This window comes from Macaca fascicularis, chromosome 20 (assembly GCF_037993035.2).
Source record: "Macaca fascicularis isolate 582-1 chromosome 20, T2T-MFA8v1.1".
In the NCBI taxonomy this organism is placed as follows: Eukaryota; Metazoa; Chordata; class Mammalia; order Primates; family Cercopithecidae; genus Macaca; species Macaca fascicularis.
Window position 1 is genome coordinate 49,934,350 of NC_088394.1, and position 25,052 is coordinate 49,959,401.

Here is a 25,052-nt window from a genome sequence, read left to right on the forward strand (position 1 = left end):
ATGTTCCAGACAGAGTTTTACATGCTTTATATGATGAGAAAACCGAGGCATAGAAGTGCAGAGTAACTTGCCCAAGGCAACAGCTAGTAAGTAGTGAAGATGGAATTTAAGCTAAGATGGCCCAGGTTGGCCAAGAGCAGTAACAAGCTTTAGTTTTTATCAACCACTCGTATGGTTCACTTAGTATTTTAGAGACCTTCTAGGATCCTTCTCAGTGTGGAGATAGGCAGGTATGTATCTTTACATATTTATTTCCTCTGGTACTGAGCATGTTTTACAGTTTTTAGTTGTGGGTGCATCTCTATAAGGAAATAGTAGCCAGCTAATGCATTATCAATCTCCCTACTATTGATCTTTTAAAGGAAAGTTATCACCTTTATATGCTGTGTCATTTCTCTCATATTTGTTATGATCTTGCGTAGGGGTGAAAATTAGAACACCAAAGTTTAGCCTCTGAGAATCTGTAAATCTCTGTAAATCCTCTAAGTCAAGTAATTTTGGGGCTATGTTAGTCAAGGCTGATTTCAGTAGGTGCCCTTAAGGTGAAAGGGTAGCAATTTATCTACTCCATAATGGGTTAATTGCCAGCTGTACAGTTTGTTTATATCTAGGAAACAATTTACCGCACATGAAGAGTAGTAATTTTATTCTATCTCAGGGGTATCCCCAGTGTATTTTACAAATTTACTCTGTAATGTTACAGATAAAAGTTTAACTCTGGCTTTCAGTTGAGGAAGTCATGGTGGAGGAGGATGGGGGAAGGGGAAGGAACAGCTCTGCTGGCCTGTAGGGGACACTGTTGCATCATTTATTAGAATTTGCCAGTATATTGTCCCAGGACAAAAAAACAAAACCAAACAAATCAGAAAACAAAACAAAAAATAGGTTAATCACCTTAAAAATGCTTATTAGAATTATTTGAATCGTTCCAACGTGTTTAGAATGTTCAGTACTTCTCAGGTATTGGTTAGACTGTTCAGTATCCATGCATGAAAGGAATAGGTTAGTGCTTCTTTCTGAGAAAGGAGTGTTTGACAGGACTCTTGTGATTAGCTTTCTCTCCATAGTCAGCTTTGGATAGGGTGCTCAGGACGTTACTTTTTAGTTTAATAAACCTTTAGGTTTAGTTAACCCTCTTCATTTTTTTATTAAGATATGCTCATATTAAGTTGTTTGCTTCCAGAATGTATGCTAAATAAATGTTGTAATCCTTGGAAGGGCATTTGGAAAGTTCTTATTGTCTTCTTTTTATCCTCATATTTTTTTTCACTGAAAAAGTTGCTGTTTACTGAGAAAATGAAGTCATATGTACAAGGAAGGCTTCTGTAGGGCCTGGTCTGAACTCCAGGAAGCATACGGCCAGATGCTCTGCTATGGCGCTCTTTCCAGACTGTTGACAGCCATTGGATCTGTCCAGGTACCCCATGGGCTTGCCAGCAAAACCTCCACCCCTCTGCCCAGCTCTGGCCTCTTTCCTACCAGAATACGGGCCTGGGAGGCAACTGCAATGAACCCTCAGAAAGCATAGGTTTTGCTAAGGCAGCCTGCACAGTAATGATATTGTTAGCTTGCTTCATTTCCAGTTTCACCATCAATTACGCCATGTGTTTCATCCAGTTGGTGCTACCCTCCCAGTGTTAATTATAACCTACAAGACTGTTACAGTTAATTTTATGGCAAGCATATTGTCTCTTCAAGGCTCCAGAGCAGCTCATAAATTATCTTGAAGGTAAAATGTAACTTGGGGAACTAGTTATGAAAATTCCATCCATCTCGCTTAGGAGCTGCAGCTGCTACTGTCAGCTGCCTTGCCGCTGCACTGTGAAGGAATTACGGTGGGTCAAGTTTAAGAGGGTAGGCCCAGGCTGTCACTGAGGAGAAAGGCTGTCCTGGCCCTGTCAGACAAGTACCTTCTGCCAATCCCTGGTGGTTTCACTTTGCAGGCAGGAAGAGGCAGGCAGCGCAGGTGGATGGTCCCCAAGCTGTCTGTATTCATTACTTTACAGAAACTTCTTGTAGGTAGGCAGGTCCAGAGACCTTTCCTCTTCTCTGTTGTCATGATGTTAGGCATCATCTGCAAAGTGTGAGATGGATAACTCTATAACTAACTCTGGGCTTGGTTCAGGAGAGGAGGAGAATAAGGGGGCGGAAGCTATTCGTGGCAGCACCTCCCAGCCACCCCTTGCTGGTCTCCTACATGGTAATTTCTATCTTGCAAAAGCCCCTGGCTTGAACGAGCATTTTATTTGTGGTGGTGATTTTTCCTATAATCTGATAAAGTGAGATTTCACTGTGAACGAATGTACTCGAAAATTGCCTACTAAATAAATTAACAGGTTATCTTATTGGGATAATAAACACACTCCTTTTCTATTTCCTCACACGAAGTCTAAGCTTTACATTTCAGCCCTCGGGGCTTTAGCATTATTATTTTTAATGACTGAACACAAGTCTTTCATTTAGCTTGTTTGTATAGTTACTGTAAATGATCTTTCTGCTGTTGGTACTTCATTTGAAATTCTGCATGTTATGCTAGCTTTAAAAGCTTTGAGGGGGCCTTGGAGAATTGGGAAGCTGTATTAAGCACAGCATCTTCTAGTAGCATTGGAAACGGGCTGTGGCAGGAAAGTCGGAGAGGGTGTGCTAAGAAAGTACATCTGCATGTATAAATCAAAGTGTGAGTCTGAGTGAAGTGTACACAGACAGTGCTGGTTTTGGTGGCAGGTTGAGAATTCGCCATTGTAAAGTAAGAGAGCCATTCCCTTAGCTGGTGATTTCTCCTTGTGTGTTTCTGAGCACTTTATTGCATCCACACAGCTACTAGTTTTTGCACCAAGGATGCCTAAGATCATTACACTGTGGCTGTATAAGAGACTTGGTTTGGAGGGATTTGAAGGACACATGGAACAGGGAATTCATGTCCAAAGAGGCACCGGCCTTTCTGAAGGAAGTATTCGCCTGAGCTCTTGATGATGGGGGCATGAGAGTTGGATACTTGTGAGTTTTCTAGTGAATGCTAGTGAACTCAGACCAGGGATTGCAGATTCAGATGTCTGTAGGGCCTGGTAATCATGTATGTATTAATGAAGCCAGAGAGGTGAGACACTGTTAAGTTCAAGGCAAAACACACACACACACACACACACACACGTGTGTGTGTATGCCAGAACCTACATAGAGTAGAACAATGTTACAAAGTCACAGAGGCAATACCCAGATTGTCTGCTGGTCTCCTGGCCAGCGGGCATTCACACTCTCTCAAGTGGGCAGCCAGGCAGCTGCTGTCCAGCCTTGCGAGCAGGCGGGATCTATGTTAGTAGGTCTTCCACATTGTCAAGAGAAGTGGAACATTCATATTGTATGTGTATGCTTCTGAAGTCTCGCAGCGTTTTAAATGTTAGCATGAATTCGAATATTTGTAACTGTTATTCAGGCTAATAAAAACATGTATGGTGGCTGGACGTTGTGGGCAGGATTCTGCTACAGAATGAAAGTCCTGACTGCTTTGAATTAAAAACCTTCTCCATCTTCTCACACTTCTCAAGAATAGAGGGAATGACCCTGGCTGGGAGACCAGGACACAATCTGGGTATTGCCTCTGTGAACCTTATGACCTTGTAACATTGTCTTATTCCGTGTAGGTTCTTGCGTGCGTGTGTGTTTGTGTGTGTGTGTGTGTGTATGTGTGTATGTGTGTGTGTTGCCTTGAACTTGGCAATATTTCATCTTTCCTTTTATAAACAAAGTATATGAGAGTTTCCAAAAGTGAATGAGGTGGATATGGTGCTCATTGTCACCATAAAAAGGTGTCCACAAAAATGTTGGCAGTTTTGAATTTGATAAAGAGTTTAATTCTCAGAAAGGAAGGGTCGGAACTTCATTGCTAGTGAATCACCATTTCTCCTGTTACACCCTTGAGCTCCTGCTTTAGCTCCCAGCTCCTCCATGGGGGAACCCAGCTGTTCTTTCACGGTAGAAGTGAAGCTTGAACAGAGATGTCATGTGGCCAGAATCGTCTTTTAGTCTCACCACTCCACACTGATGGTCACACAGAGGTGTGATTTGGGAAGTTGTTAAATACAAGAGGGTTTGAGCTTCTGGAGAAGAGGAAAATATAAAAACTTTTTTCCTTTAAGAAAGATAAAAAGATAAGCCTAAACCTTGGCTGCCACTGAAGTCAGCTGTTACGCATGTGTAGTTAAATTTCATTGTAAATATTTCATAAGGGTTATTAGAATGGAGCTGGGTTGACATCACAGCCCCAACTGTACCAAAGCAACCATTTCATTAAAATAAGCCAACATTTCCAAAGAAACATGAATTGCTATGGCAAAGTTAACGTAAGGTCAGAAAATCCTCTGGAAGAAATTTCGGTATCAATGTTTATAATCTCTGCATTTATGGATTTGCAGTTTGTGCAAAAAAAAAACTCCCAAGGAGACTTTAGTTTGGTTAAATGAGACTAGCTTGTGAAATAGTCTGTATATCCAGATCCATCCTAACCCAATGCCTTGGCAGCCTTTTGGATAAATAATGTCTTTTCCAAAATGTGTGTATTTGAAAAAGGAAGAGGTAAATTAAGTGGCAAACTGTGTCTCTGGGTTGCCATAAACGAACAGAATCCAGAAACAGAAAGCAAAGACTGACAGTTCATTCATTCTTTGAACAAATTACATAGCTGTACGTTTATTTATTGATGCATGAAGGGTTGCAGTGAAGAGCAAAATGTTTACCCTAACTACTTTCATTTTCTTTATTAGGGGGAGGTGGAAGTAAAGGTTTATTTAAACATGTATTTGTGTGTGTGTGTGTGTGTGTGTTTGTAACACAAAATATATATGAGGTTTAGAGGCATTTGGCAGGAAAAAAAAAGATATTCACATTAAAAAAAAAAAAAACTTAATCCATGCTCACAGATGGTCCTGTTCAGGTGCTATTTTAATTATGAGGTAAAAAAAACAGCCCCACACAGTAGGAAGTCGTCTTAATAAATGGACTGAAGCTTTTGTCTTCAAGCGTCAAAAAGCCTTGTTACTGAGAAATTTAAATACTTAGTATTATAGGGGAGAGTCTCAAAATGACCACGATACTTGGAGAAAGCAAAATGATGGATTCTTCTAAAGATCAAATGAGTGTACGAGAAATGTTTTACAATTGTATAGCTTTGAACTTCCTTAGTATTGGTCATTTTAGTGATATTTTTTCCAGTGATAAATATCACGGATACATCCATGCAGCCAGAGGACAAATAAACAGAACAAATTGCAAATACATTAAAACATTTTAATCCTCGTGGAAGTATTTCTTTACTGTTCTTAAGTGCAAAGGGCTGCTTTGCCCTTCACGTGAGAGAGTGCCCAGAAGAACTAATAGTAATTCAAATGATGTGGTAACTTACAGCTTGCATTAATAACACACAAATAGAACAGTCTTCTTACTAAATATTAGTAATATATTATAATAATGTTTTACTGTCTTTCCCTTAGTGGGGAATTATGAGGACCTCATGTTAGGACCTCAGTGTCCTGACATAGTTAATTATCCATGGATAATGGCTTCAGCCACCAGAGTTCTCAGTGAGGCAGCTTTGTTGTTGAGGGCTTATTAAGTGTTAGCAGACTCAGGTGTGGTGCACCTAGGCACTTTCCTACAGAAGCAAACAGCTGTGTTTGCTTTACCATATTATACATCACATAGAGCATCTCATTTATTATAACGAAGCTAATGATGCTAGTGGAAACCTTTATGGTCCCGTTCTATATAGTGATAATATATTTGCTGTAAAGTTGTTAGCTTGTTTTTCTTAAGTAATTAATCTTTTCTTATGCCAAATGTATCACATGAAAATGGGTTAGCACAGGGTCAAAATACATTTAAACCAGTCTGCAGAGATTGGATAAGACCTTTGAATAGAGCATCATTTTTTTTTTTTTTTGCTTTCACAAGGGCTTCACCCCGTCTCCAAGCTACCCCCAACACAATGCTCACATTACTAGGAACTTAGGCTAATAACGGAACTGTTTTCCGTTTTTTAGTGCCGAGACAGGATTCAGACCTGAATGTGTGCTAAGCCAAGTAAGCTTAGTGACGGTCATCCATGTTCAGTCCCTTAACAAGGCTATGTATTATCCATGTGGATAATTTTGGTGGTGGATTTCTGTCTAACCTACAGTGTCTTTGAGTTTGTGCATAGTGAGACTCTATTGAAATGTGCCGAGGCCTAGCTCAGAGAGTCCTGAAGTATAGTGCGCTGTGCATGGCACATAAGATGATTCTGTGAGACACTGATGAATACTCTTTATTTGAAAATGTATACGTTTTGCTTTTTGTGTATATAGGGAGACATTTGAAATTCACTCTCAGCAATTTTGAAATAATGCACTCTATTATTATTAACTACGTTACACTGCTATGCAGTATGTCTCAAAAACTGATTCCTCCTATCTAACTGAATATATTTTACGTTAGGTTAGAAAAGCATAATTAGAATATTGGATCCATGGTTCTCAACTAATGTTATTGAGGACAAGACTCCAATCCATCTTTTTTTTTTTTTTTTTTTTAAGTCGATTTAAAGAAAAATGCTAGAAATGCAGTAATGTGGGTGGTTCATGGATATGGCTAAAATCATGACAGTGGATCACATCATCAAAGTTTATAAAATGCTAGCCTTATAAATTGGAGGGGTCCAGAAACATACGTTTCAATCGTAATTATGCTATTGATTGTGAAGGAGATGATCATGATCATCATCATCATCATAATGGCAGCTAACCTCCTCTGAGTCTTTACTGTATGCCAGGCACTGTTCTAAATGTTTTGCCCGTATTCCTCACACCAATCCAGTGAAGTAGTTTTGTTTTGTTTTCTTTCGTTTTGTAGTTAAGGTGGCTAAGACCCAGAGAGGTTAGGGAGTTTTTACTCAGGATAGCGCAGGTTGTCATTGGTCAAGCCAGCATTTGAGCCCAGGCAGTCAGCTTCTGATATCCTCTTCTTAATCCACTGCCTTTTTCTGTATTGCGATAGATTAAGAAATATTATTCTCTGTCTATTCTCTAAAGAAGAAAGGTGGAGAAGCAACATGGAAACATGTAACATAGAATATGATAATGCCATGATTATCCATGTTTTCTGAAGGGCTCTAACCTGTGCAGCTGACTGGACCCTGCTGGGCCCTTGGCTTCCTTATGTAGCATCCTGGACATGTACTAGAGCAGATGACAAGGGTCAGTGGAGCAAAAAAAAATCTTTGGCAACTTCCTTTCTTTTCGTACTTAGAAAAGTATCATAATTCTTTTCCCCATTCACTTTAAATGTATGCAAGCAATATCTAATCTTGTGGGAGACTGAAAGAGAAATTCTCTAGCAAATAGCATGTTTATATTCCGAGAAAGAAGAGACAGAGTTAACCTATGAAAATTAATCTTGGCTGTTAACAAATGTGCTGAAATGGGTGGAGGAATACAGCCCACAAGACTGAGATGTATGTGGGAATTGGATCTGCCAGGTCCCAGAGCGAGACCTAATGCACACGTTTGAAGTTCTTCTGTGACTCTCGATTAACCTTGATTTAAAGTTCCAGAAAAATGTTCAAGCAAACGAGAATTCTCATACTGTCTTTCTTATTTGATATTTTTCTGAGCCAAAGTGCCTACTTTTTTGAGTGGTATTTATGACTGGTTACATTGCACAAGGAAACTTGACTTGGGTGAGGTTTTAAGGTATGGAGAAATGGGTAATGGGGGAACTTAGAAAACCCGACCGGTGAACGTTTCCAAGTTACTCTCCCCACGGGCCCAGAGTCATCCTGAACAATTACTTGAGAATTGTGAAGGGCTCAAGGAGGAAAACTGCAGAACAAAATGGGTTGAAAGAATTTATACTTTTGTCATTTCAACTTGAAGCCAGGGGCTAAAACTCATGTCTTACACCATGGTAATCTACAACCATTTAATTTGCTAACAAGACTTAACTGATCAGGCTCTGCAACCTCCTTCTCCAGTATAATCAAAACAAGAAGCATTTGGCTCTGGAAAGTAAACGTTGTCTATCTTTTATTGTCTGGCCCCACCATTTTCTTTCTGGCAGGCTGAGATGAAACAGAAAGCTGATATTTGGAGCCACTGGAATTGCAGGCCTTGTAATTTAGAAATATCCATTTTATCCCGTGTAATTTCTTCCCTAAGATTCCTCAGTCTAAATCTGATACAGGTAGGAGCCAAGACAAACAGTAACCATTTATAGTCACCCAGACCAGTTTGAATTTCACTCTAATGTAAAGCAAAAAGAGTTTTTGGCTTCATTTCAGGTGTGTAACAGGGGTAGAAAATGCATTTAAAATTTAGCAGCAAATGTTACCATATGTTTCCATAACAACTGCAAACTTTTATGTTAGAAAAGCAATAATATAAACACGTAGGAATCTTGGAACAGTAAACTATTAATTTACCAAATATAAAAAAATCCAGCATGAAGGGGCTTTTATAGCCACAGAAGCCATGAGGGGCCCAGCATCCTGTGAATTTCTCCATTATGTGGCAGAAAATGCTGCCGGTTCATTTAAATGAGCAAATATTTTAAAATTATAGATACAGTGTCCATTCTCCACAGTGCATTTTTGTGAAACAATGTGTGGTGGTGCCAGCTGTGGCTGAATTCTTCTTACTGTATTGAACTAGTAAAATACCCTTCAGAAGCTACTCCCAATGCATGTCTGTAAAACAACGGCATTTTCTCCCTTCACTCATAGCTTCACACTTGATGATGAAGGCACGGGTCCTGCAGAAAGTGCAGTGCCCAGTAGTTGGCCCTAATGCTTGGCAAGGAGTAGATGTTCATAGGTTGTTGATAGATATGAGCAAGGTTCTCAGTTTCCTCACCTACCCATTTTGAAATACAAAAAAGACAACGGGAAAAGGGGAAAGGCAGATCTATTTAACCACATCTCAAGAATGAGGGGTCAGTAAGAGTTGTTGAAATCAAATTCACTGTTGTTTGATTTCTCTGTGGAACAAAGAAATAAATAACCTTCTTTTAACATGGCTACCTGTGGATGGGCCTTTCATTTAAAAGGAGGCATGTTTTTTTTTTCCCTAAACCTCCCTCAGAGGGTACATAGGTTTTGAATCTTTATCTACAATGAAACCGACAATGTTACCTTGTCATTTAAGGCAGATGGCGTACCTTGACTAGTCCCGAAACTTGAGTTCATGATATCACTGTCATTAAAAAAACATATACCAATCAATGAAGGGTAAAGTCAAAGAGAAAAGAAGGTCGAAGGGAAGTGGCTGACGTAAAACGTAGGTGCAGAACTCTGGGGGCACAGGGGGTGCATTCAGAAAGGGTGCTGATGTAGCTACAGGGTAGAGAGAAGGGTGAAATCTCCAAAATTTTAGAAGGCAGAGTAAAGAGCTAGGGTTTCAGCTGTGGCAGGGTTTTCAGCTTGGCCTCTCTTTAGCCTTCACAATGGAGCCCATGGGCTGTTGAGCCGTAAGTGGTGCAGCAGGGGCATTGGTTAAGAAGGCTCACATCGATAGTGGGCCAAAGGAGAAAATGGACGCTAATGTTTAAGGAGCCTGAGTGGATCTGAGAAAATGTGGCCAAGCAGAAGCAAGAGTGAGTGGCATGATTTAGAGTAGCGGAGATGGGACTGGCAAAAGAAGAGCTGCTTTGTGAAGACCTGATTCATTCCCAACTCTTTGGTGGGCCTCTATTTTTAGAGCAGAAACCTAATTTCACCCAAGTTACCACTGTCTCTAAATTGGACTAATAAGAAAGTTTCTCGTGTTTCCATCAGTCCTTGACCAGTTCTAGAGTGTTTTATCCCATGAAGCGTTTTAAGCATTAGTGCCATTGGAGTCTAGCATTGACCATATGGGTCCTTAATTTGTGTCTGAGTATCCAGTTACTTGAAGAGGGATGGTTAACAACAAAACCAAGAGCCATTCATTTATCCCACAATTATTTATTGAACACCTAACAGTGTCCCTGGAACTGGGTAAAGAAGAGTGAACAAAAAACCACAGCCTGTTTCTTGTGCTGGTAGAGCTTACAGTCTAGTGGCAGGAGGCTGACTAAAAATAAGCAAGTAAGTAAAAAAGAGGGTGTCAGATAACAACATGTACTATGGAGAAAAGGCAACAGGTAGGCAATGGAGCTTTTTAGGGAAGTCTCATTTGAGCTGAGATGAGGGGGAAGAGAAGGAACCAGTCAATATGAGGGATGGGATGAGAGAGGAAGGAAGGGTCACATTTTAGGGTTGGAGTAAAGACTTCATCATGGAGTTTGCTGAAACTCCATTTATGTTTAGATGAAACATAAATCCAAATTCTATTTACAAAGTATACGGAAAGTTCCCACTGTGTAGCCAGTGCTGTGTTAGGTGCTGTGGAAAACACAGTTCCTGTAATCAAGGTTATGGTTTAGTTGTTGGGAAAGAGACTTAATTGATTGTGAGATAAATGTCAAATTAAATAACATTGACCATAAGTAAATCATGAGCTCTTTGAAATAGGTAATCAGTGTGAGTTGAGAAAGTCTTTATGGAAAGAAAGAGGGCATCAAAATTGGAGCTCAAAACTATTGAGGCTGGGTGTGGTGGCTCATGCTGTAATCCCGGGGCTTTGGAAGGCTAAGGTGGGAGGATTGCTTGAATCCAGGAGTTTGAGACTGGCCTGGGCAACATAGCCAGATCCCATCTCTACAAAAAAAAATTTTAAATAAAAATGGAAAAAAAAATCTATTTTGTACTTCCTATGTGTTGATGGTTTGTGTGTATCTTTAATTTTTTTCCTTGTAGTAATCATACAAAGGTGAGTGGTTTCATCCCCATGTTATAGATGATGAAACTGAATTCAGAGAAAGTTAAAGATAGCTATTGACAAAACTTCAACTCAAACCATTTAACATCTGAGAACCTAAAAATCACTGACCACTAACTAAAAACATGACGGGCTTTGAGCATCCCTGTGATATTTCTCTCCCTGTCTCTTTCTCCTTTTTGCAGTTGATATGCTAAATGTCAGAACCAAGAGGATCTGTGTGCTTGTTTGTAGGGCTGTGGGGAGGAAAGAGCACTCTGGGGAATGGATGGTCTATTATGAAGCCTGTCTTTGGAGAAAATTCTCTCAAATCGAGCAGGTAGTGGCAGCTACTAAGTGCTGAAGAAAGCAGATCTAGTCTCTGGAGGAGAAGAGGAAAATTAGTGGAAGAAGTAGGTACTTCTTCCTTACCTTGTAAGGTTCAGGAGACCATCAGGGTGAAAAGACCATGAAGACCATTGCAATGTAGAACACATCTCACCAGTGTATTTCCCAGAGACAAGCAGAAATGCTATAAAAGGAGGCATAATACAGTCATGAAACACCCAAATTTTCCTCTTTGTTGTTTTGTTTTGTTTTTTTCTTTTTTTTAGATGGAGTTTCATTCTTGTTGCCCAGACTGGAGTGCAATGGCACAATCTTGGCTCACTGTAACCTCCACCTCCTGGGTTCAAGTGATTCACCTGCCTCAGCCTCCCAAGTAGCTAGGATTACAGGCATGTGCCACCACGCCAGGCTAATTTTTTGTATTTTTAGTAGAGATGGGGTTTCTCCATGTTGGTCAGGCTGGTCTCAAACTCCTGACCTCAGGTGATCCACCTGCCTTGGCCTCCCAAGGTGCTGGGATTACAGATGTGAGCCACCGCACCTGGTCCCCCTTTGGTTTTAGAACTAAGACAACCCTATTTAAAATGTATTTCTATAATATGTAGATGTTTGCTTCAGGGATCCTTTCCTTAGATTATCTTTTTAAGGGATGGCCTGGGCATAGATAGGTCAACTTTAAGATGACCTTTTTTCAATTGAGGGCATATCCCAATAAAATTTTCTTATCCCCTGGCTTCTCTGGGGCTGGCATTTCTGACAGACGTGTAAACAGATGCAAGCATTGTTGCTAATGACAGGTGATTATAAGAGGCATGGGGGCCAAGGTAATTAAACCACGATTTGACAGGGACATTTTGCAATGTAATATTTCAGCATTAGAACTCTCTTTGCAACGTACTTCCTCCACTTGGCTTGGTGAATATAATTCATTTTTATTCTTCAGAGTGTGTTGCTTTGAGATCTGAAACTGTCTTCTCTGAATTTCTTCATGGTTCATTGTAGAACACTAGAAAATGATTACCATTGGACCGTGTGGGCATCTAGTCAGTATCTAAGACCCTATCCAAGGTTTGTCCAGTAGTAGTATAATAGGGTCTGTGACCCTACTGCTGGCATTGTATTTGACATATTATTATGCCCTGTGTGATAGTGATAGTGCCTTTGGAGAGAAACATGAGTTATTTTCATACCAGTCTAATTTCAGTTTCTCTGTTACCTGCATTTACTTGACGTTGCTCTCATGAACCAAACGATAGCTTATTCAATTCTCTTCTTTCCTAAATTTCCACTACTAGCAGTAGGAGAAAATCTCAAATTATATCAGTAACCTGGTATTAGGAGGAATGATAGTAGAAATGATCATCAAGACATGGAATTTATTTATTCATTAGAGTTGAATGTATTTTTTTTTAAAGTACCTTCTTTTTGCTATCAGTAACAATGCCTCTTTAGGCATTTAGAGACCACCTCCTACTAACCGCTAATGTGGCAAACTTATGAATATATATTTGGGGGAATCCTATCTTCTGTTGTATAAATAGCTGACCCTCATGGACTGAATATTTATAGTTTTGATATTGACTAGCTATATGAATTATATTATTTATAGTGAACATAGTAGTGTGGTTTCATCTGATAAAATAACAGCTCACATTTACTATTTATTATGGTCCTGGCACTTGTCTAAAATACCAACTTTTCCCAAGTAGGTCAATCCATTCCTTGACTGCAAAATCAGCTTTTGAATACTCTTGGTATAGGGGATGCCTGGCCATTTTAAGAGATCAGAGAATTGGCCCACTTAGAGAAGGTTAACCACTGGCTAGATAGCTGTTTCTTTTCCTCGACCAATTTTGATTTTCCCCAGAAAGGGATGTAGAGGGAAATGAACTTGTGAATATAGTTTCTTATGCCAGAGGAGTGCTGAGTGATTGTGCCTCTTCGTGGGTTGCCTCCCCCAGTGTGGAAAGCTTGGGAACACTTCATCGGGCAGCCTGGGAAGCTGGCGGCTGGCTTTTACATTCTGCTTCAGGCTGCAGTCTGTTTCTAAGCAGAGGCTTTTTTAAAGCTTTGTCAGATAGGTTAAAAGGTGTCCCACCCCTGGTGTATAAAAAAGAGAGAGCGAGATTAAGCTCACTAAGCCTGCCATGTTCCCTGTAAAATATCAAGTCAAAATGATTTTGAAATCCAAAGTTACCAGGCTTAGGGGTGTGACCTTGAGTGGAAGCAGCCTGGGAACTGGGAAGGAGAGATCTGTGCAAAACGCAATTGGCCACAGGCTGGTGGCCTCGGGAAAGCTGCCGAAGCCAAAGTGAATTGTCTTGTTTCTCTGCCTTGCAGCCAACAGAGCACAACCCCAAATAAATACCCAGCCTGACTTGTAGGCCGGTGGATTCACCACGGAACTCCAGGCAGCCAACCTTTCTCAGAGTGCCTGCTTAAAGCAAAGCCTGGGTTAAGCTCCAGCAGCTGATGGGGGTGAATAAGACAGGATCTCTGCCCTCGGAAAGCTTAAACTCAGAAGAATACCACTAAAAATTAAAAATCTCATTGAACCCCTACGAAAGCATCCAAATCCTTTGCGTGTATTATGAATGCGTTTAATCCTAAATAATAATAATACTAACTAGTACACATTAAGTGCCTCTCTGTGCCAAGTACTTTTTAAGTGTTTTATGTGAATTAACCCTTACCATGGTAGGTATGTTTATTATCTCTAATTTTAAGAAAAGGGTACCTGGAGCCAAAAGACATTACGTAACATTCCCAGGGGCACAAGGCTGGGAGGCAGGGGAGCTGGGATTCCCAAGCAGGAAGTTTGGTTCCAGAGCCCATGCTCTAGGCCAGTGGTTCGGTCATTTTAGCATCATAATCACCTGTGGGCTTGTGAAACCCAGATTGCAGGCCCTTCCTGAGTGGGGCTTGAATATTTGCATTCCTAACAAATTCTCAGGTGATGTGGAGGCCCACAGCTCTCTGCCAAGTGGGAAGAGCACAGTGGAAACCAGTCACTGTAAAACAAGAAAAAGTGAAATACCCTGCTACTGATGTAAGCAGAGTGCTTTGAGAATGTCAGTAGTAGCTAATAATAATATTATTTATTATTATTATCATTATTATTGTCATTATAACTGTCACTTATTGAGTGTACTGGACACTTTTGTAACCATGTAACCATTATAACTGTTACTGTGGGCTATCTCATTTAATCCACACAACCACCATATGAGGTGTTAACTGCACTTTACAGCTGAGGAAACTGAGGCACAGAGAGTTTACAAACTTGCCTAAATGACAGGCCAAGGATTCAAACTATCCCAGGCTAATTCTGGAGCCTTAGCTTTTAACCATGAAGAAGATAGTGAAAAGAGGGGACTCAAACACCCATCCATAGAGCAGATAGGGTACAAGCTGGGCCCTGAAGGAGGAAGATGCCATAAAAAGGCTTCCCAAATGGAATGGATATGTGCAAAGGCCCAGGGGCGTGCAGGTGCAAAGTGTGATAGAGAGTGAATAACATGGAGACTTGTGTGTAAACTTCTTGGCAAGAAATGACGAACCATAAGGATGGGAAAGCAGGTTGGTTGAACAGCCTTGAAAATGGGGAGTCAGCAGTATTCAAGACTGGACTTGGGGATTTTTGAACCTTTCAGGGACACACTCAGCCTCAAAACTCATTTTTTGAGACTTCCAAACAGAATGACAGTCATACTTTGTTAAAGATGCAATGGGGTCGTCTCTTCTCTCCCTGACATAGTTTGAGAGTCTCAAAATATGTTCAGAGAAGAGCTGGATGTCTAAGGTTACGAAGCCTGTGACAGTGAATCACGCCCTGCCAGGAAGAGGGTGTTTTGTACACAGCCACATCAAAAAACCAGTGGGAACATGTGTGCCCGGCTGTGAGTGTATCCGTGTATAAATCCGCACACTACACTTAGAAAATGCCTGCTGTGCGTGGCACTGGTGCAATGGTATCGTTGGAGCTGCCAACTTGTTTTATTTCTGATAGTGCTTGGCAGCCCCTGAAGGAGGGAAAGTATGAATTTTTATCTCCCATTTACTAGACTTTCATTATATTGTGCTTACAGACACAGTGTCAGCACATAAAATGTTAAACATCACTGGTCTGAAAGAGGCTCCCATTGTCTTACCTCTGGTGCTGGGGGAGTCTTGCTAGCTTTGCTGTAGTGGTTCTGTCAGGGTAATATGACATGAAGCATTTCTCAGTAATGACAGACATTGAATATGAGTGACAGGAACCCTGACCACAAGGAATGGGTTCAATTACCAGAGATTGGGGGGGGTTACCTGAGATAAAACCAAAGGGCCCAATTGTGCTTGGTTTTGACCCCTTGACTCCCAGATCCAGAGCAAAGACAAATGGCTGATTAACCAGCCCCTAACCCTCTTTTTCAGTGATAAACTTGTTTGGATTTCCCTGTCCGGAAAAAAAAAAAAAAAAAAAAATCTATGGGTGGCATGGTTTCTAAAGGAAACATGATCAGAAACAGGAGGGCTGGTGCTCGTCATTTTTGTCTCTTGCAAGCACAAAACTGAAAACTGTCATTCTATCTTGGACTGGATCTAGGACGGTGTCCAGAAATCAATACAAGATAAACGATTGCTCTCTTCACCCCACCTTTCTTCTGCTGCAGTGCCTCCATTGCTCCAGTTCACCTGTAGCCAACCTGACGCCAGTGTAAATGAGAGATCCTGCCATCAGAGGCTCTCCTTTTTTTTTTTTTTTCCCTCTCCTGCAGGCTGTTCTGCTCTGCATCGAGTGCAGCTTTGCGCTTGTTTATAGTCCACTGCTTACAGCCCCCAGATAGAGTTATAGCGAGCAGACCAATTAAACTGTCGCAGGCTGCCCTCACTTGACTAGCTCTGCAGAGTCATTTAGCCAGCAGACATTCCTGACTATTAAAGCTAGTAGCAGCATGTCTCCAGTGCTGGAGATAAAATGAATGAAATTTGTTATTCTGGGCTGACACTTGATCCTAGCTGTTGAACTAATGCTGTTGCACCTGAAGTTTTTCTTTATGGTAATTGCTGTCTATGTTATTATTTCATATACTAAATTGGAGAAAATTGCAACAAGTATTAAATTCTTTGAGCTAATTCACGAGAGTTCTATTGTGCATTCTTCCAAGGTAGATCCCAACTTCTGTTGAAGCCTGGGAAGACAGATGTCGCTAGCCAGATGCACTGGCTTGTGTTTCATTATTATCAGAGACATTTCAATTTCAGGTCTGGCCAGGCATTTATCAGCTTTACCTGAAATCCGTTTTAAAATACACTTTGGCTTCTAATTCAGTCAGCATATGTTGGGATCTACCCTGGGAATTCAGTTATGATGACCAACATTGACAGTGATTTGCACTAGTCTGGTTGATTCAGTGACAGATTCTTGGTATCAGAAAGTCTCTGGCACAGTATACACTTGGGTAAATGGGCAGTGTGAAGTAAGATTTCCCACTGGGCACCTTTGGAATCCACAGCTCTAACTGGGAGTCCCTGAACACCTCAGGTAGTAGCACTTCAATGAGGACCTATCAGAACAGGTACACGCAAGGTACAGCGCCTCCCAAAGCATCCGAATCACTGGTCCTCACTGCCCTGCCCATTCATGTTCACTATCTCCTAATTTCTGTTAACTTCTTTTACCAGATCTCCTTCCAGAATTAGGGAGATTATTTTAGACTTTTCAATATAAACCACATTCAGAGTTTAGTGAAATCTCTGAGGCCCGTGTTTCTGTAGTAGATTGCATAGAAGATCATTTCTTTTACAGCATTCATTTGTATGCTTAGCTTGTGGTCAGAGCTCGTGGTGAAGGCTCCAGACAGGACCCAGAATAAGAATTCAGGTCTGATTAGTGGTAGAAGTACTATGCTTGCTTTCATGTTAATGCTTTGGGAAGACACTGACCCCAATCATAATGTTACTTTAATTTCTACCTGAAGACCACACCTGACAGACATAGCAGGGCTCTGTCAATTACAGGGACATACATCTCTAGAATCCCAAGACTTTGTCAAGTCCTTACTAGGAAACAGTAGTCAGGCTGTACTCCATATTTTGATTAGAGGCAAATGTGAGAGGCTTGAAACTCAAAGTACTAGAAGAGAGACATGGGGCTTTGTTATTATATTTCATCATTCTACCCCCAAATTTAGGGAAAGTCCACAGATAATGATGCACCCTGCATAAGTGCTTTCTCTCTTGCCATAGACAGACATCTGTAATTTGAATGATAATGGCTAGTATTAGAGTGTCTGTCTTGGAGAATTTATATTGCAAGTTGAAGTCCATATAGTTTGTGAGGCCCCAAAATACTGAATGTATGTTGGTCTGCATTATTTCTGATATTCATAAGCTTCGTTTAAAGACACTCTTGTAACAACTCGAATCTGCTAAAACTGAATTACTGTAGTTTGCAGCAAAGTTCAGCATGAGAAATGTATATTTTCTTTCCCCACTGAGAAAATGAAAGAAGCATTAGTCTTTCGTTTATATATGAGACGGGTAGATTATGTATAGAGTGTCAAGTATAGAAGATTTATTTTCCCACCCTCAAATCCAGTAGGAAAAACTGGCATTTTCATCAAAACTAAACTAAGACTAATCTTTGTTCTATTTTCTGAAATTGCCAAATATACAAGTTTTAGGTATTTTAAAACAGTATATTCACAGGCAAACATTAACTTGCTCCCAGCGGTCCTTCAGATGCACATTCATTCTTGTCTTTGGTATTTGAGGATCCTAATGATATCATAATAACACAAGTAAAAGTTGCCGTATAATAGCTGCGTGTGTGCATTTCAGACCCAGAACTAATTCTCCATGTTTCTGTCTCTGTATCTATCAAGCAGGAGTGGTAAGCTCTTCTCTCCAAATCTTACCTGGACTTCTTTTTCTGTATATTTTGTGTTATTGTTGGAGCTTAGATTGACCTGTTTTGTGTGGACAGCACAGAGAACATAGGGGAGACCTCAGCATGCAAGCTGATTGACATCGTTTGGATCTGTGTCTCTGCCCAAATCTCGTGTCAAATTGTAATCCCCAGTGTTTGGAGGAGGAGCCTGGTGGGAGGTGATTGGATCACGGAGACAGAGTTCTCATGAATGGTTTAGCACCATCCACCCTTGGTACTGTGTAGTGAGTGAGTTCTTATGAGATCTGGACGTTAAAAAGTGTGTACCACCTCTGCCCTGACCCTTGCTCCTGATCTGGCCATGTGACTTGCCTGCTTCCCCTTTGCCCTCCACCATTGTAAGTTTCCTGAGGCCTCCCCAGAAGCTGAGTGGATGCCAGCATCATGCATCTTGTACAGCCTGCAGAACGCTGAGCCAATTAAACCTCTTTTCTTTATAAATTATCCAGTTTCAGGTATTTCTTTATAGCAGTGCCAGAATGAACTAATACTATAAGAGCTTGTTTGGAAGCTGGTTATTTTAACAGTATAGAGTTGGCTGTCCATATCTGTGGGTTTTCACATCTGTGGATTCAACCAACTGGGGTTCAAAAATATTCAGGAAAAGAAATGGATGGTTGTGTCTGTACTGAACATGTACAGACATTTTTTCTTGTCATCATTTCCTAAACAACACAGTATAACAACTATTAACATAGCGTTTACTTTGCATTGCAAATTATGAGTAATCTCAAGGTGGTTTAAAGTACGTAGGAGGATGTGTGTAGGTTATATGCAAATATTATGCCATTTTATGGAAGGAACTTAAGCATCTATGCATTTTGGTGTCTAAGGAGGGTCCTGGAAGGAATCCCCCACAGGTACAGAAGGATAACTGATTTAAAGTAATGGTCAGGGCTGGGCATGGTGGCTCACGCCTGTAATCCCAGCATTTTGGGAGACCGAAGTGAGTGGATCACCTGAGGTCAGGAGTTCAAGATCAGCCTGGCCAACATGGTGAAATCTCATCTGTACTAAAAATACAAAAAATTAGCTGGGCATGGTGGTGGACACCTGTAATCCCAGCTACTCAGGAGGCTGAGGCAGAAGGATTGCTTGAACCTGGGAGCAGAGGTTGCAGTGAGCTGAGATCGCGCCATTGCACACCAGCCTGGGCAATAAAAGCAAAACTCCATCTCAAAAAATAAATAAATAAAACAAAGGTCAGAATTTGGAAGATTCTTGAAATGTGAGTGCAGCAGAGAAGATGACTGAGTTTGGGGCTGTCAAGAGGCCAAGTTAAAGGAAAATAAAGACCCTTCTTCATCGTACTAAGAATGGAAACATCTGTGTGTATATAGACAGTTCACTAAAGTAAAAAAAGTCTTAAGATGGCAAATATTAGGGCCGGGCCCGGTGGCTCACGCCTGTAATCCCAGCACTTTGGGAGGCTGAGGTGGGTGGATCACAAGGTCAGGAGATAAAGACCATCTGGCTAACATGGTGAAACCCCGTCTCTACTAAAACTACAAAAAATTAGCCGGGCGTGGTGGCAGATGCCTGTAGTCCCAGCTACTTGGGAGGCTGAGGCAGAAGAATGGCCTGAACCTGGGAGGCAGAGCTTGCAGTGAACTGAGATTGTGCCACTGCACTCCAGCCTGAGCAACAGAGCGAGACTACATCTCAAAAAAAAAAAAAAAAGATGGCAAACATTTGGATAAGGTGAGAGTGGTGCATAAAGAAGGGCTCCTGCTCCAGAACGTTTCTTCTGCAAATCTTGAAATACAGTAATTCCTTTCCTCTTTCATATGCTTACGTTTAGAGAGCATCAGACCTCGCCTTAAGCACCTTGCATTCATTGTCACGTTTCAGTTCCATTGAGGTAGAATACCCTCACTTTACCTGTGAAGAAACTGTGCCTCTGAAAGCTTAAGATTCCCACTTACCATTTGTTAAGAAATTTTGGAAGGTGGGTGTTGAACCTGGAGTCTGTTCCTTCTTCACCAGTTTTGAGCGGCCAGAACTTTGTGTCTCTGAAATTAATTGCACTTATCTTAGAAAGCAGAAGAACTTCCAGCAGGAAATACGCAGACTGCTTAAAATCCTTGTAGTTGTTCTTGATAATGATGCCAACCCAGTGCTGGGCTTTTGGTCACTAAAGCCAAAACTAAACCCAGCCAGGATATAAACCAATGTTTTGTTTTGTTTTTGTTTTTGTTTTTGTTTTATTGAGACAGAGTCTCGCTCCGTCTCCCAGGCTGGAGTGCAGTAGCACGATCTCAGCTCACCGCAACCTCTGCCTCCCAGGTTCAAATGATTCCCCTGCCTCATCCTGCCAAGTAAGCTACTTGGGATTATAGGCACCTGCCACCACGCCTGGCTAATTTTTATATTTTTAATAGAGACAGGGTTTCACCATGTTGACCAGGCTGGTCTCAAACTCCTGACCTCAGGTCATCCTCCCGCCTTGGCCTCCCAAAGTGCTGGGATTACAGGCGTGAGCCACTGTGCCTGGCCTACTAATGTATTTCTTAAAATTTAAACTTTAAACCTGTTTTCCTAAGTGTGGATTACTTAGAGTGGGTTAAGCTGACATGGTCCTTCCCCTGTGAATTATAGGTCTTTGTTCAGGTCAGGCATCAGCAAACTTTTTCTTTAAAAGGCCAGATAGTAAATATCTCAGATTTTGTGAGCCATACAGTTTCTGTCACAACTGTTCTCCTCTGTTGTTGTAGTTCAAAAACAGCCCTGGACAATATGTAAATGAGTAAGTGTGGCTGTGTTCCAGTAAAACTTTATTTACTAAAACAGGTGGCAGGATTTGGCCGTCAGGCCATAGTTTACCAACCCCTAGCTGAGGCCATGAGGAAGGGTTATGTTTAAGGGAACCAGAACACAACCAATGTTGTATTCTTTTTTCATTCATTGTTCATGTAAATTGCTGGTGAGAGATGTTCTCTTAGCAGAACTTGAAACCATTTTCATTGGCTGGGGCTTAAATTTTTTTTTTTTGTTTTATCTCTTGTTTAAGCCCATATTAAAAGTGTCCATGTTCTTTCCATTAAATATCTTGGTTGCCTTCCCAGACTTCAAATTGCAGTGAATTTATCCCCAAAGGATGTTTGGTATCAATTCTCAAGATGCAATTTGAATGTAGTCTGCTTCTATAATGGAAACAGTATTCCAAATCTTCATTATTTAAGTTTCATAGAAAATAATGAATCATTGAATTGGTTATTACTCAACACTGTTAAGGCATATATGGAGTTCTTTATAGATAAAGAAAGGATATCAGCTCAAAGGATAAAACAGTATGAAGATTTCATTTTATGGTTACATATGAGGCATTAGATTATTATTTTCTAGCTAAATTGTGGTAAACACAGATTATATTATAATGAAGCTTTTTTCCCCCAATAAGCATTTTATAAGAGGAAAACCTAAATACAACAACCAGCAAAAACAGTTTATGAGTCATTTACCCTAACAATTTTAATAGTTTCCTTGTTACTCCATTACTGTAGTGATGACCCCGCCCCGCTTTTTTTTTTGAGATGGAGTCTCACTCTATTGCCCAGGCTGGAGTACAGTGATGTGATCTCGGCTCACTGCAACTTCCGCCTCCTGGGTTCAAGTGATTCTCCTGCCTCAGCCTCCCAAGTAGCTGGGACTACAGGCATGCGCCACCACGCCCGGCTAGTTTTTTTGTATTTTTAATAGAGATGGGGTTTCATCATATTGGCCAGGTTGGTCTTGAACTCCTGACCTCGTGATCCGCCCACCATGGCCTCCCAAAGTGCTGGGATGACCCCCTTTTTATAAAACATCCCATCATGTTAGCTCCATATAGTAGGGATTAGTGATATCAAATTCTTTTTGGGAATTAATAGTGGCACTAGGGCTAGCAGTGTCATTTAACTGTGTGGCATGTTTGGGTAGGTAGCTTTTCTGTTTAAAAGTCATCGCCCTTCCTCACCCAAGGGCAACTGTCCTGGGGATGGAGGAGAGGTGTCAGCAGAGATTGCATTCTCAACATCTCAACTTCCTTGCTCCCTGCCTGAGTGCCTCCTCACCCATCGGCTTACTATAACTAAAGGTTCTTGTGTTCTCTTGATTTATCTAATGCTGTACCTGTGAAATATTTAGTTACCCTCATTCTCTCTTTTCTCTCTGTTTTCTAGAGCAACGACACAGGGCAGTGGAAAAAGTATGAGTTTTGGAGTCAAAACCCCTGTTATCTTGGAAAAGCCATTTAACTTCCTTGACCTTCAGTTTCATCTTGTGTAAAATCAGAATAATAATGCCAGCCTTACAGAGTAATCTTGAAACTTTTTTTTTTCTTGAGATAGAGTCTTGCTTTGTCGCCCAGGCTGAAGTGCAGTGGCACAATCTCGGCTCACTGCAATCTCTGTCTCCCAGATTCAAGAGATTCTCCTGCCTCAGCCTCCCAAGTAGCTGGGATTACAGGCATGCGCCACCACGCCTGGCTAATTTTTGTGTTTTTAGTAGAGATGGCATTTCACCATGTTGGCCAGGCTGATCTCAAACTCCTGACCTCAAATGATCTGCCCGCCTCAACCTCCCAAAGTGCTGGGATTACAGGTGTGAGCCACCATGCCCAGCTGTAATTTTGAAACTTAATGAGGATGTATATTTAAGTGCTTTGCAAATTGTGTTTATAATGTATTTGTTATTTTTACTGTTTAACTAACTGTCTTCCCCTACCCTGTTCTGGAGAATCTTCTACCATCATTAAAATAAGTAAATCCACAGTGGTGTTAATCTTGGAACATCCTATGTGGAGTTGCCCATATGAGAAACAGTTTAATTATGACAGAATGCCAGGGAGCAATGTTCCCATTGTGTTGAATAAATGGCATCTCCACAATCACCATCTCAAATATGAAAATCAACAAGGAAAATTCCAAGCAGCTGCCTTTATAACTTCTGATTTGTAGGCCACATTTGAAACCACAGTTTGCTTTCCCAGTCTACAACATTTTAATTCATAGAGCAGGTCTTTCTCTATTAGCACACTCTCAAGATCTTTTCTTGATCATGGTTTCAGTTGCTCTGGAAAGCAACTGCCTTCCAAAGTTCCCTAAAGTAAATTTTCTTTTTGATAGCTAATTCTGTTTAGAGGTGGACCAAGCCAAGAATAGCCTCCAAGTTCAGTGACCATCTTTGCAGTCATATGCAAGTGACGCAATCACAAAAAGAAAGAAACTTAATTTTATGCAGATAGATATGAGAGACAGGTAGCTATGAACGCATGGCTCCAGGACCTTCTGCCATGTCAAATGAGCTAAACCCTTCCCCGAAAGCCAGCCAAGAAAACATATGATACCATTTGCAATGGTAGAATGTTGCATGCTGTTCTTCTGTAATTATAATGGCCCGAGCCGTGTGGAGTGGGTGAGTCCTGCTTAACAATCGTTAATCTACTGAGTCTTAGTATCAGCCTCCCATCTTGAGGAGCAGCAGTTCTTGGCTGGATGAGTCGGTCTTTGATTTCATTATAATAAGGATAGCTTTGTTAAAATTCTGCGGCGCAGTGGTGCCTAAGGATTCTGGGAAAAGAAGGTTTTTCTTTTTTATTTTCCCCTTTTTTGCACGGCGGGGATGAATTGTTTCTCTCTCTTCCATCCCCTAGGTTACTGTTTGTGCTCTCCCTTGATCTCCTGCTTGTCCCTTTATTTCTCCACGTTGTGAAAGTTTCTTTCTGTGTGACCAGGAGTCTGTTTAGCAGACCATATTGTGAGTGAAGGGCCAGCGTTTGTTGCCTGATTTTGGCAACGCTGGGCAGTCAGCTGGGATGTAATTAAGACTCTGAGAACAGGCTGTCTTCTCCACGGGAAGGGCATGTTAGATGGTGCTGGGATTTGGGGCTGTCAGTTTGGCCAAGGCTGGAGACAGAGAGCTAGGGACAGAGATATTTCCTTTCATTTATAATCCCTTTATGTACAGTGTGTGCACTTGGCAAAGTTTACATATAACCTAGTGGCTAGAGCTTACAAGCCAACGCAGTGAAATTAGCATATGTTACATGTATATTTTAGTAATATTTTAAAGCAAGTGCATATTTCCAAAGTGAATTATGCATGGATGACAGCAATACGGTTGTGTTGCACTGGGTGTCAAATCCCACAACTTTTTGTCGAGACTGTGGGTTTTACACTAAAAAGGCAGAAAGACTAAACGAAGTAAAACAGTTTTAATTTTTAACAGTTTGGTTCGGCCCAAGGAGCCAGGCTGTGACAGATATAACTGACATTTGAATAATTGGATTAATTTAGAGAAGGGCAAATCCGGTTTTGACGGTTGTGCTTGTGTGTACGTCTTTTTTTATTATTATTTGCAGGAATGGAGTTGTGTGGTTTAAATATGCACTTTTTGTGCTGCCAAGCAAATCTTGAGAAAACATGAAATTTATGAAATTATCATTTAATTAATTTGTTTTAATTTATATGTATGTATATGTGTGTGTTCACATATTATGCAGCCTTCATATGTATGTAAAAGAAATTCACCACATATACTTGATTCAGCTCTATCAGTGATATACATATATACACACTGCATATATAAGCACATTGTATGTGCACTTAGGAACTTAGTAGATCCAGCTTGAGATAACGTGCATGACTTCATAGGATGTATAGAAAATGCACAGACAAGGAAGCTCACTGTGACATTGGCAAGCCCCTTTCCTCGCCATATCAATGTGTTGTAAAACATCACAGTGCAGAAGCAGAAAAGCCTAATTTGGCATCAGGGGTATCATTAGCCAAATTCTACATCGTTGATTCCTCAGTCCTAAGTTCCTTCAGATTCATACAGCTTTTTAAGTTTCATATATGAAGATAATCTCGGCAACATAAAACCAAGTACAGCCCATCATAGCCACCCTCCTCCAGAAATTCTGGTAATGAAATACCTCATCTAAAATCAGCAGGCCAAGTCTAGGACCTTGTGGCAGGCAGTCTTGA

The 25,052-nt window shown here is 40.8% G+C and overlaps 1 protein-coding gene across 9 annotated transcripts in view; it reads left to right on the plus strand.

The window, feature by feature from the left end:
- The window catches only part of FTO (FTO alpha-ketoglutarate dependent dioxygenase), a 462,015-nt gene that overhangs the window by 246,363 nt on the left and 190,600 nt on the right, over positions 1–25,052 (plus strand). The window contains exon 9 of one of the 9 annotated variants that reach the window (XM_065537719.2): positions 22,245–22,833. The exons of the other annotated variants lie outside the window; for them this stretch is intronic. Coding sequence (XP_065393791.1) covers positions 22,245–22,350 — 106 coding nt within the window. The 3' untranslated portion in view covers positions 22,351–22,833. Of the gene's footprint in view, positions 1–22,244; positions 22,834–25,052 lie in introns of those variants that run through there. 9 annotated transcript variants of the gene reach the window in all.